Genomic DNA, 13,941 nt, shown 5'->3' on the forward strand with positions numbered 1-13,941 from the left:
GAAAAAAATAATTATTAAATATTGTATTTACCAAAATTAAGCCGATTTCGATTTATTAAGGAATTTATCAATTTGTTGTTTTAGTTGACATATTATTAAGGTTTCGAATTTAGTGGAAATCATACATTTTTTGCATATATGAAGCATCCATAGATGCAAAGGAAGCATTGCTTTATTCTTAATTTTTTTAAAAATAAAATTAGTAGAAAATTATACTATTCAAACTTATTTTAAAAAAAATAAAAATTATTATTACTATTTTTACTTTTAAAAGAAGTAATTTTCTTTTAACTTCTTTTAACCAAAAAAGAAAATCAAAAAATTAAGCTAATGTGATGTTTAATTTTTTATTTTAAAGAATAAGGGTTGGAGAAGAAATTTTAAAAAATTCTTTAAATTTGGCTTCAACAACCTCTAGCTTAGAGTCTGAATTTTAAATTTAAAAAAGAATGAAACTTTTATAATCTATCTCACCATAGAAAAAAAAGAAAGAATTATTAAAAATTTATTCGCGTGTAACATATGCTATTGGTGAAACTGTTAAAGTTAATATATTTGACAATTTGTTCTTAGGCTAAAACCTGCACAGTAAATGTCTTCGTTTCTCACGTGTTTTTCATTATATATATATATATATAAATAACTTTAGAAAATTATAATATATAATGTTTCGTCGATAATAGAAATTTAACCCTTGTCTTCTCTTATTTATCTGAATATTTTTTTCTTCCCCCTTCGAGAGGACTTGGACATAACCTGAGAATTTAATGAAATTGGGTGATAATTCAGTTGAATTAGATAGAAAAATATAAACAATGAAAGTTAAAAAAAATATATATTGTAATATAATTAATTAATTTATTTTAAATATAAAAATTGACAATATTATGATTACAGCACCACTCTCGCAAGATTCTTCTACCTTAAAGTTCAAATCGCTTGATACAAATATTACTTTGGCCGAATTTGAAACTTCGATAAGAAGTTTACCCGCTACCTACTTTTCAAAGCCTTTAGACCAAAGAGGTAAATAAAAATATTCATATTGAGAGACCAGTATTTAAAAATTTCTCTATAAACGAATAAGAGAATGTCTTTACAAAGGCTGATATATTTATATTTTCAAGATTATAAGTCAACCCCAAGAAGGCGGGCATCGAAGCAATCCAAATTATATTACTAGTTGGATCCATAAAAATTTGTTTAAAATAATTTTACAAATCGAGCTGCGCAAAAAAAAATCTAAAAATTTTTTATATTTATAACAAAGGACTAAAAAAAAATGGATTATAAAATTAATTAAAAAATTTATAATAAAAAAACAAGAAAGTTTATATTTAATCTACATAAATAAAGGAAAAGATGTAGTTGAAAAACCATTTATACCAGAAGATTTTAATATTTCAAAATCCAGCAACCCAAGTGAAAATAATTCGATCAAATTTGAAACTTCGATGAAAATTCCAGCCATATACCCTTCACCATTATCCAATAAAAGAGGTTTTTAAAACAAATATTTTACACTTTTCAACTTGTTAATAATATTATAATTAGCAAAACGTTAAAATTTATCTAGGAAAAATAGATTAATTTATGATTATATAATCTATTGATTTACACTAATTATTTCCATTTATTTCAGGATCCGGCTTAAATTTAACAAATATTAATTCTACCAAAGTCAAAACCTCAATGGAAAGTTTAACTGCCAATTATTCTTTACCTGGATCAACTAATACAAGTATTATCATGAATATCTCAAATATATAAAAAAAATGGTTAATCAACTTGACTAATGATTTAAATATCTTTAGAAACAATTAAACTAATTAATATTTTATCTAAACAAATAGAATTGGAACAAGTTTTAGTGGTGGGCATAATAGCCTATTCTAAAAAGTCTTTAAAAAATCAGAGATTAGTTTAATTTCTTTATTAATTATAAGACAGTTGCGATTGATAAAAGCGTATGCTTGTGTAACATATAATATGCGAAATTGTTAAACTTAACATATTTGAAATTTCTTTTAAGATTAACGTTTGAATCAAATATTCATTTAAAATCATATAATATCAGACTCCTCGTAAAATTTTAACTTTAACAAATAGTTTCATATATTTTATAGAATGTTCAAAAAGATTTTAATTAAACCTGTCTATACGATTTTATATGTTCTTTATCACATTCAAAATTTTTTTACATTTATATCAAAAGAACTCAAAAAATGTAGAATAAAATAAGTTAAAAAATTTATAATAAAAGCAACATATCTCTTTAAAACTATGTTTATTTTAAACCTATATAAATAAAGGTAGAGATGTAGTTGGGAAACCAATTAAACCGTCAGATGTTTATAATATTTTAGAAATTAGTAACCCAAGGGAAAATGATTCCACCAAATTTGAAACTTCAGCAGAAAATTTATCAGCCATACACTCTTCGCCAGCACCCAATAAAAGAGGTAAAATTGACTAAAAAGTTTCAAATATCAAGAATTCAATCTTTAAAATATCAATCTGAATAAATGACTTTAACAATTTTAAATATAAATTATCTCTAAATTTATTTAAATTTATCTTAAAAAATATTTTACACTTTTCAACTTCTCATTAATATTATAATTGGAAAAACGTTAATATTTTATTTTATTTTCTCTAAAGATTAGGAAAAATAGATTAATCTATGATAATATATCCTATTGATTTACACAATCTAAATCCATTTATTTCAGGATTCGGTTTACATTTAACAAATATTACGTCTTCCAAAGTCAAAACCTCAACGGAAAGTTTACCTGCCATTTATTTTTCACCAGGATCAACTAATACAAGTATTATCATAAATATCTCAAATATATAAAATAATTGTTAATACAATCTGACTAACGAATAAATATTTGCGGATATAAATTAAACTACTTAATTATTTTACCCCAACAAATAGAATTGGAACAAATTTAAGTGGCGTGTAATAGCCTTTTCTAAAAAGTCTATAAGAAATCAGAGAATGGGATCGATTTCTTTATTAATTATCAGACAGTTTTAATTGATAAAAGTTTTTGCTTGTATAACATATGATATTTGTGATACTGTTTGACAATTTCTTTTAGGAATAACATTGAATGTGAAATAGGGTAGCTGCCTGCACTGTAAATGTCTTAAATGTCTCCCACTTGTTTTTCAGTATATATTATATGTTTTGACAATAATGGCAAATTTATCCCTTTTCATCTCTTTTTTTTATAACTTAATATCTTACATAAAGGAAGGGATGGAGTTATAGTTGGAGAATCATTTATACCAAAAGATTTTAATATGCCAGAATCCAGCAACCCAAGTGAAAATAATTGGATCGAATTTGAATCTTCGACAAAAGGTTTACAAGCCATACCCTTTTCGCCAGCATCCGATAAACGAGGTAAATTGAAAAAAAAAATATCAAATATTAAGAATTAAATCTTTAATATAAATGATTTTAACAATTTTAGAAATATAAACTATTTTATTAAATTTATTTAAAATATATATTTTACACATTTCAACTTCTTATTAATATTATATAATTAGCTAAACGTTAAATTTTTTTTACTTTTCTCTAAAAATTAGGAAAAAATATAATCTATGATCTATTAACTAAATCCATTTACAGGATCCAGTTCACAAAAATGGTTAATCAACCTGACTAAAGATATAAATATCACGGACACAATTAAACTTTAAAATTAATATTTTACACTTTTCAACTTCATATAATTATTAGCAAAAGGTTATAATTTATTTTATATTCTTTAAAGATTAGGAAAAAATAGATTAATCTATGACAATATTATCTATTGTTTTTCACTAACTAAATCAATTTATTTCAGGATTCGGTTCACATTTAACAAAAATTTCTTCTACCAAAGCCAAAACCTCAACGGAAAGTTTTCCTGTCATTTATACTACACAAGGGTCAACTAATACAAGTATCATCATGAATATGTCAAATATATATATTGGTTAATGCAACCTCAAAACCTAAATAATTATATAAGCATCTAAGGGAAACAATTACACCAACATATTATTTATTCTTTCTACGGAAATAATTAAACCAATCAATAAATTAAATTAATATTTGTATTATAATGATTTATCCCATTATTTTGCACGTTTTTGGTGAAAAATATACTAAAACCCATAATCACAATATGCCTTTAATGAGTATTACGGCGGGAGTAAGGCGATAAAGCCCCGGAATATTTTCATTTTGTTTATCACTTACATTGAAAATTAATAAATATATATTTTTGAACACTTAAATTAAAAAATACAATATCATAAATCGTGTTCCTACAATATAAACCTTTTTGCGATAGTTAGTTGGTTAGTGTATTTAATTTTATTTTCTCTTATCTATATGAGGGAGAATCGTATTTGAATAAAGATTTAAAATTCTGTTTTTTAAAAATAGTGACGGGTAAAAGTATTGGATCAGAACTTCTTCCCAACTCTTTTGACCGTAATAAACAAAGGTAACAATTTTTTTTTTTATCATTTCTAATCAATAAAAATTGTTACAAACTTATATTGAAAAAAAAAAATTAGTGCAACAACAGAAGAATTTATAAATCAAAATATCTTTAAAGCTGATTTGAAGCTGAGAAAAATGGATAAAGGCGGCAAATATTTGCCAATATTCAAGGGTGATTTTGAAAAAATTAAGGATTGGAAAAATTTATACATCAAAAATAATATCACGTTAGAATCAACTTTGACCATTCATTGGGAGAATGGTACTATGGGGGTATATATATATAAATTAAATGATTTTTGTTTTTATATTATGGCTTCATCTTATCCATGTTTGTAAAAATAGCTCTATCCTTTTAATTTTTTTTTGGATAAATCTGTTTGGTATTTATTATTATATTTAAGACTACATTTCTAATATTTTTATATATATAAAAAAAAGGATCATTTTCATAAGACATACAAATACAACCAAAATTGCCCAATTATGATCCACTTAAGAAACGATGCTGTAATAAGATCCTTCAATTCGTCCAATGTTCGAGGAGTAATTATTTTTAATAAATAAATAAAAATAAAGTGTTTTTAAAATTGAACGAACGTTAAATTCGAACGCGTTTGTCATAAAAAAAGGAACGCGTTCACGTTCAAAGTTCGTCAAAAATAAAAACGCCATTCATCATTTTTTTTCGAAAAATCGAACTTCGTTCACGAACGCCTTTCAAAATGGACGCGTACATTTACAACACTACAAATTACTAATAAGCATTATTTAAAAATATTCATTCCAAACTATAAACTTTGAAACGTTTTTTCGGGTCGGGCTGTATTTTAATTTTTTTAAATATACCCGGACCGGTCATAAATTTTTTTAAAAAAATAAAATAACCGCATCGGGCCTGAAAATATTTTTAAAAAATATATACGGGTCCGGACCTATATTTTAAAACTAGATATTTGAAATCGTCATTATTAGCTATAAAAATCAAAAATAAATATATTTTAATAAAGTCGGGCCGGACCTGAAAATATAAAACCCGGGACCGGGCCGAAAATTCCGGCCGGATAGTGGAAGTGGTACTTCTCCAGGTCTCTGATATAATTAAGGAAAATAAGATATATTCTCTAGAAATCAATAGGCATTTTGAAAATGGCCACGGTTAATCTTTGGAATGATAAAATTAAATGAAGGAAAATTGTATTTTGAAGAAGAGGAAAAAAATGAAGAAAATTAGATAAATGAAAATATTAAAATTTGAAAAAACAAAAAAAAATATAGGGGATACTGGGGTTAGGTGAACCCCGGGGCTTGGCAAACCATTTAATCTCATTTTCAAATTAAATAAACCAGAAGGTTAAAATTTTGTCCTAATAAGTTTTTTATTAGATTACATCTATAGACAATTAATTATTATGATAAATTTAAAAGATTCTTACATGACAGAATTTTAATTTTTATTAAAATATATCATCATGTATATTTAAATTAAATTTTATATCAAATTTTAAACATTCTTCTATAATTTTGGAAAGTTTTATGAGTATCTATTATACCTAGATATTATTTGATTCATAATTTGTCAATCTAGAGCTAGCGGGCCTTGCTAAACCATACACGTCAATTATGGCAGTTAATAATGAAAAAATATTTCAAAATCTTGAAAAGCCAATTTCATGGATGTTTTATGATTGTATTTAGGATTCATGCTAAGAAATCATAATCTCTCATTAAGATTCTTATTTTTTACATCCAAAATGTTTATTAAAATTAATCAAAATTAAGTTATTATAAATTTTTGAACAATAAAATTATCCCATCTTCACATTACTATAAATAAAAAATGCATTTCAATTTATTATGGCTTAAAAAAAAATCAATGGTTTAGGAAGAGCTCCTTGAAATGGTTTGCTTCACCCCGCTATTGGGGGTTGTTGGGTAAAATTTTCGCTTTTACAAAAAAATAAAATTTATTCTTAAATTTTTTTATAAGGCACCTGTATGGAGTATAGTTTTAGGTATCTAATCATATATTATTTTTTAAATTATCTAAAATACCAGGAGCTATAGCCAATTTAGTAAAAATCGGTTTGACTAGCCCCTATGCGTTTTCGACTCAACCTCTTTATCTCATAATAGAACTTTTTTCTCTTTTTATTAATTAACTCTCATTTCTTTATATATATATGTGTATAATCAGTTTGATCTAGACGTAACAGGGGAAGAAATCAAAATAACGTACCGTTTACACGATGGAAAATTGAAAAATTTAAACTATCCTGGGTATTATTTGGTGAGTCTATTCTTCGCAAGAGGATGCCATAATCCTCTCCAGGACATCAGGAACATGACACTCAATTTTCATCTTGACATATTTAGTTACGAAACTAACATTTACGATATACCAGTTGTTAAATAACTTTATATATAATATAACATATAATTTTTTTTTGTCAATCGGCAATATAATAGCCCTAAGGTTTGGATATTCTCTATTATAGATTAATTATATTTTGTAAAGTCAAAACGGGTTTATATGATCATCAAATAATTTTTATACTCTTCCATTTTTAATATGGTAATATGGGGGAAAAAAAGGTTAATAATATTTGCTTTTATGGAACTGAAATTTAATTAATAATTGATATAAACGAGAAAAATTATTAGATCTTGTATATACCAAATTTATATTAGTCTATTTAGATTTATTAAGGAATTTATCATTGAATTCAAGTTAAGTTAACATATTAGTATCGAATTTGGTGTAAATCATACATATTTTGTATATAGACATACCGAATGAAGCATCCCTCGTAATTTCGTTAGAAATATTACTATTTCATACCACGTTAAAATAAAAAAAAATTATATTCTTTTTACTAATTAAACAAAAAAAAATGAAGTGAATCAAGCGAATGTTTTAAGCGTTGGGGAAGAAAATTTAAATAAGAAAAGAGAAGGGAGTTGTTTTTTTAAATGCTTTTCTAAAAAAGGCTTCTTTCACTGAAAATATACATATCCCCGATAAGACGAATTTTTTTAGGGCAATATGGTATGGTAGTAACAGCTGAGATATTAAATTATAATATGTGAAACATTTGAAAAAAAAATTATAGTCAGAAATATAATTTCAACTGTAAATAAAAACCGTGAAACTTATATCTTCTATTTTTTCTAAAAATTGATTTATTGAAACGATTGATTTTTTTGGAGCAAACTTGGCGATTTTCTAAGCTGATAATGTGCAGCATACTATTTGTTTTCTTCTCTCTTTAAGAAAACGCTTGCCTATAAATTGCTTTGACGAGGAGAAGAAAAAATAATTTTGTCCACATTCCGAATAAAACCCATAATTCATCCATCATATTATTAAGGTTGAGTTGTAATGGTGGTACAAAATTTATGGATTAAATTTTAAATTAATAAGAATTGGTGAGATAAAAATTGAAGTTATTAGCATTTATTTTCTTATTTTTTAGGAAGAAAATTGAAGCAAAATAAATTAATCGAAATTTTTTTTCTTCTCGGTTAAACGCTTTTCTCATTTTGATAAGTGCTTGTTGCTTAAACTCTTCCCTATAATTTTAAATTTTAAATATCTTTCTAAAAAACTAATTTGTTATAAACTCTTAAGACATATATAAGAATTTTCGTGAGGGTTTTTAACATTTTTTTTTGGAAAAAATATTTAGAATTTAAAATAATTTATCTCTCTTTTTAATCCTGAAAAATTTGATAGAATATACTTGGCACCACCACCATATATTTCGAAATAATTTTGCCGTAAATTTTTGAATAAACCTAAGCTTAATTTATAGACATTTTTTTTTACATATATATATTTCATATAAATTTTAAAAAATAACCAAAAAATTCATGGTGAAAATCTTTGTACATTTCAGGCAAAATCAAGTTCTGTAAAAACAGGTGCTCTGAATATTTTAAGTTTGAAAAAATTTGCTAAAGCTCGGGTCAACGAATAGCCCTAAATTTTTTACCCCGACAATATATATAATTGCTATAAAAAAACTCATAAAAAATATAGGCGACAAGATAAGAACCCTTACATCAGAACCTAAAGAATATAATTTTTTTATAACAAAATCTACAAATTACTATTTTAAAATATAATTATTCGTGTTTTTTAGGAAACTTTTAGTCCCACCTCCGTTTTTATAGAATAAGGTTTATATTATTTTATATTTGATATGTTAATTTTCTTATAATTTTATTTGATAGATTATAATAAAAAAATTATAGTATAAAAAAAAAATTCCCCAAAGATCTAAAATATTTATTTCAATTGTTACTATTAGCCAAAAAAAAAATTAAGGTCCCTCAATCAAATTATCAAAGGTTATTTGTCTCAATTGTTCTTATAATAGTCTCAGGCTAGGACTACTCTAAGGAAGGATATTTAGAAATATCAAACATCGATTAATTCATCTAGATTATAAGCCGCTTTCGTCATCGCAAATGATAATCGCGTCAATCGGCACAAAAGATAAGTTTGCATTTCCGTAAAATCCATTTGTTGAAACTTTGAATAAAAAAATTCCCTTTATTTCTTTTTGCGAATATGGATTTCGCGGTTTGGCGAAATTTAATTATTATTTTGAAGATTCTGGAATAAATTTTTTGGTTCTATTTCCTCCCTTCCCCAATTGAAAATAAAGAGGCTTATTGTCGAGGGAAATTTTTTGTTTATTTTATTTTTGGGGGAAATTGGCATTTATTATTGATTGATCTTATGTTCTGAGAGATGTCATTAATTTTCAATCAATCAATTATGGTTGTAGAATCAGAATATTTGATAGTGATTTTATTTTTACGGTACTAAATTTTAAAATAAAATAATATTCTTTAAAAATATAAAAAGTCAAAAATCTGAATGTTATCAATATTATTGATCTTTATATAAGTAAATTTTCTTTTTCTTGTTAATATGAAAGTATGCATTTAATATATAACAAAATCTCAGAACAGTAAAAAATATAAATTAAACATATTATATCACAACAAATTCTATTTGCTTTATTGAATATTTTTTGAATCCTCTTTTTTAAGCATATTAGATTAAAATCATGAGTTTGTAATGATAAAATTTTATTGAATAAACATAAACATTTAAAATGGAAAACGATATTCTGTTTTATTATTTTTTTGAAATGATTTAACTTGATAAATACTTGGGACTTTATAAGATTCAATTATTTTATTTATTAGCAGCTATTAGTGTTGTTAGAGGGCTCGTTTTGTGCCGATTTTTAAAAGGTTATCTCACTATTTTAGCCAGAATAATTTATACCTAAACCTCGAGACTTCGAGAGTATATGTGAGTTAGCCGTTTTTAAAAAATCGACAAGACGTACCGTTTAACGCTAGCGGCTATAAATTATGCCACTCCCATCCCCTCCCCCCGAGAATCGAATTTAAGAGCGATTCTAATATTAATCCTACCCTATTAATACGTTGAATTTAATTTTGTGAATAGTGAATGTTTTCTTTAAATAGAAAATTATTTAATTAAATAGAATAATTAATAAATTTTTCAGTAAGTATAAAATGCGATTAAAACATCATAATGCACATCTAACAATTCAAAATTTAAAAAAAAAAAATTACATCTAAGCACAAGCGAGTATCAATTGTAATATTTGTATTTTACTAAATAATGTAGTGTTTATGCAAGTCTAAAGATATTTCTTATAGATGGCACATAGGATTGACATCTACTGGCGAAATTTTGACGCTTAGGTAATATTTTCCTGATTATAATGTTGAGTTAGCCTTTTTTAAAAATCGGCTCCAAACGAGCCATTTAATAACACTAATATAATGTAATTACCTAATTAGATCACATTTTTATTGAATCGGGCATTATTATAAAAGAAAAGATTTTATTTTATTTTTGTAATATAAATATTAAAAATACATAAATTTTATTAATTTTTTTTTATAAAATTCGATTATTTTTCTTATGGCCGCGAGTGTATATATATATAAATATATATTTTTAACATAATTATTTTATCCCACATTCTTCTAAGTAAAAAGATAGAAATTATAGTTATTTTCATCTTAGCTCAACTAAATTAGTTCTTTGAATTTAGTATTAATTGTTATTAAGCGTATAAGTGTCCAAGTTTGCCTAACTAAAAATTAGTAACTAATTTTTCATGAGACCCGAATTTCGGAATCATACATGTTATTATTCATTATAATATTTTTAATTAAAAAACACATACAAGAAATGCGCATACGGGTAAACTAGTTGACTAAAATTCGTTACTTAATTTAGGTTAGCTAGGGACGAGATATTAGAAAATAATTGTATTAAAAATTAGATGCGATTACTATACACAATATTGTTACGCTTATATATAAATATATATACATACATATCATTTATTATCTTGGTAAAAGTGTAATAACAATTAAAAGCGAGAGTATAAAAAAAAATTGTAAATGGTTTATAAAGTATTAGATACAAATTAAATATCAATAAAATTTAATTATATATAAAAACATATTTAAGGCGAAATGGGGGGTGTATTTTTTTTAACTAATGATTGATTTTTTCCTTAATATTAGTTCGCGCAGAAATGACTCTGACCCTGTATTTTATTTTATTTTCTAGGAAAGGCCTACAGTTGTAAAAAAAAAATTAGATATGGATTTAAATGCTTAAACATAAAGTCACAGAAATGAGGCAGCTAATATTTATTATATTAAGTTATATTTACACTCGTCACATTGATACCATTTTATATCTTTTATCCATGACTAATGCCAATAATATTTAAAGTACTTTTTAGATTTTAAGTTCTCTCGTTTATATTGACCATTATTATTATCATTATCATCATTTTCGAGCTCATTTCGACGTTCGATTAGAGGATTATCGTCATTCCCAATATCGCCAAAACCGTTATCATTTTCTTCCTTCACCATACATTTATCGTTATTTTTTACCCCGTCTCCATTTTTATTGTTATTACTAACATTTGTCGTGCAAGAACATTTTTTAATTACTTTCATTATTTTTACTCGACTCAAATCCCCTGGACATATGAGCCGTATTTTCCGGTTCTTGAATTTCGTGGGTCTGCAACACGCAAGGCTCCCGCAATCGCCTTGGCATTCGACCTGCCTTATTTTCTTTCGGCTCACGCAACCGTTGGAAGCATCTTTATACCATTCCTTCTTGACGGATTTCGTGCACGATGGAGCTTTGATTGATTAGATATATTTATTCTTATTATATTCCATTTATAAAATACAAAAATTTTAATAACTATCTATTTACCCCAATAGTGAATTCCGCAAACGGCCATTTTTCGCCATTAAAATATAAGCTTTTAAAAAAATCTTAGGCAATAAAATACGGCTTTTTACAAACGAAGTTAAAGAATTCTTATATATGAGCCAAAAATAGAAATTTTTAAACATAGGTTCTTTTTTATGGGAACTCAATTATAAAATTGTATTTTTTTTATTATAATAGTTTTTAATTTTTATATATAGTGCTTTAAATATTGGAAAATACTGTTAACCATAATAGATCTGATCCGAGATGGGTGGAGGTAAGCATAATAAACATTATAGTGTCGAACACAGTGATTGATGCATTAAGAGATCATTTCGCAATTTTAGTGTTCCACAATAGATTGTAACCGAAAAAGGAACACGATTTACCAGTTATCATTACAGTAACTTTTGCAAGTAAACATTAAACACATCATTTCAGGCTCTGGCTCAAATATTAGCATTATATCGGACAAAACATTCAACGATGGGAAGATTCCCAGTGGGGCTAATGATGGGCCAAATGATATATACATTTTTAAGTCAATGGTCTACGTCTCCTTGCGAAAAATGGGAGGAGAATAATACAAATAAAATCTCCCCAGATGAGACAGTGGTGGGTAAATTTGAAATACAACTGGCGTGGAAGACGGTTATAATATAGACGAGAAAAGGAGAACATTACCTATGAGAGCGGTGTGCATGCAAAGCTAAACACGTCAATCAATTCAGAGAAAGAGTCACTGATGGAAGATCAGGCAACTAGTCCTGAATCAATTAACTGGGAAGAGACGTGCTTGGAACAGAAAGATACCGAAATAGCGATCAATGCAAAAGAAATGTGCGACTATCATGGAGACTTTAAAGAATAGCTTATTCAAGAAAATGAGATATATGTAACAATTTGAATAATGCTAAACTTAATAATAAATTTAGTTTTAGGGGGTGAAGAGATGTAAAGTCGCTATCGAAATCTATTATGTAGCATAAATTTTGTAATAAAGTTTACTAAATGTTGCAAACGAAACGAAGTTCGTTTTTTTTTAAAAATAAATGATGAATGACGTTCCTTTGATTTCTGACGAACTTTGAACGTGTACGCGTTCCTTTTTTTTTGATGAACGCGTTTGTTTTAATTTCGTTAAATTTTAAGAAAATCTTTTTAAAAATAATCATTTAATAATCCAAATTTTTATTTTATAAAAAAGGTTATTTTTTAATCAGCTGTAACCGGCCCTATTAAAGTCATATGGCATGGTTTATTAATTCGAATATTATTGTTTATAGAATAGCGTAAGCATTATTTTTTAATCAGCTGTTTCCTTTAATCATTTGAATTTTTTTTTAACCGGCCCTATTAAAGTTCAATAGCATGGTGTATTAATTCAAATATTATTATTTATAGATTAACGTAAGCATGAATGTTGTTATTTCATCAATTTTGAATTAACATTACCATGGTTCAAATATATTAAATACTTTACAGTAACATCAAATATTAAATGAAGTAATTTCTAACATAAAATGTGTCCAAAAAAGTTAATATCAGTTCTAAAATCTTTGAGTTCTAATTTAAAGAGATGCTTGAATTGTAAAATTTATTAATTTATATAATATAACTATCTTGATTGTTGAGCTTATAAAATTATTATGATTATAGATTAGATACATAAAGTAAAAATCATCAAATTTATTTATTTTGTGTGATTATTTGAAATTTGTTTTTATCGAGTGTTTTATATATTAATAGTTGAGCACAATTTAAAGTAAAAAGTTTTTATAATTAAAAATTAATAAGAAATTTTTTTTAATAAATAAAAATATTTTTTTATTCATTTATAAAATCATTAATTTTAAACATTGGCTAATATATTGTGTTAATAAAAAAAGATCTTTATTTATATTAAATGAAATTTTTTTAAAAAATTTATTCATAAATTCTTGAACGAACGTGTTCACGTTTGGACTTTTGTCAATGGACATTGAACAGAACACGTTCAATATTTTAGAAATGTTAACAGCACTAGTATGTAATAAAGGTAAAATCAAATAAAAATTACAAATTGGAGATTTTTTAAAAATTTTATTTCTTCTTAGATGAGTATGATAAGGAATATTAATAA

General features: G+C 25.4%; 2 protein-coding genes across 2 annotated transcripts in view; one reads left to right on the forward strand and one right to left on the reverse strand.

The window, feature by feature from the left end:
• The first annotated feature begins 4,127 nt into the window (after positions 1 to 4,127).
• On the forward strand, positions 4,128 to 6,929 carry LOC135926642 (uncharacterized). The gene is made up of 5 exons (XM_065462571.1): positions 4,128 to 4,203; positions 4,454 to 4,514; positions 4,588 to 4,786; positions 4,955 to 5,059; positions 6,711 to 6,929. Exons 1-5 carry the CDS (start codon positions 4,128 to 4,130, stop codon positions 6,927 to 6,929), a joined length of 660 nt encoding a protein of 219 aa, XP_065318643.1.
• Positions 6,930 to 10,959: 4,030 nt separating this feature from the next.
• The window catches only part of LOC135927371 (slit homolog 2 protein-like), a 43,521-nt gene continuing 40,539 nt past the window's right edge, over positions 10,960 to 13,941 (reverse strand). Inside the window, exon 36 of the mRNA XM_065463339.1 lies at positions 10,960 to 11,742. Coding sequence (XP_065319411.1) covers positions 11,297 to 11,742 — 446 coding nt within the window. The 3' untranslated portion in view covers positions 10,960 to 11,296. The remainder of the gene's footprint in view (positions 11,743 to 13,941) is intronic.

The sequence above is a fragment of the Gordionus sp. m RMFG-2023 genome, chromosome 3 (genome assembly GCF_954871325.1).
Source record: "Gordionus sp. m RMFG-2023 chromosome 3, tfGorSpeb1-WG-v2, whole genome shotgun sequence".
NCBI classification, from domain to species: Eukaryota; Metazoa; Nematomorpha; class Gordioida; order Chordodea; family Parachordodidae; genus Gordionus; species Gordionus sp. m RMFG-2023.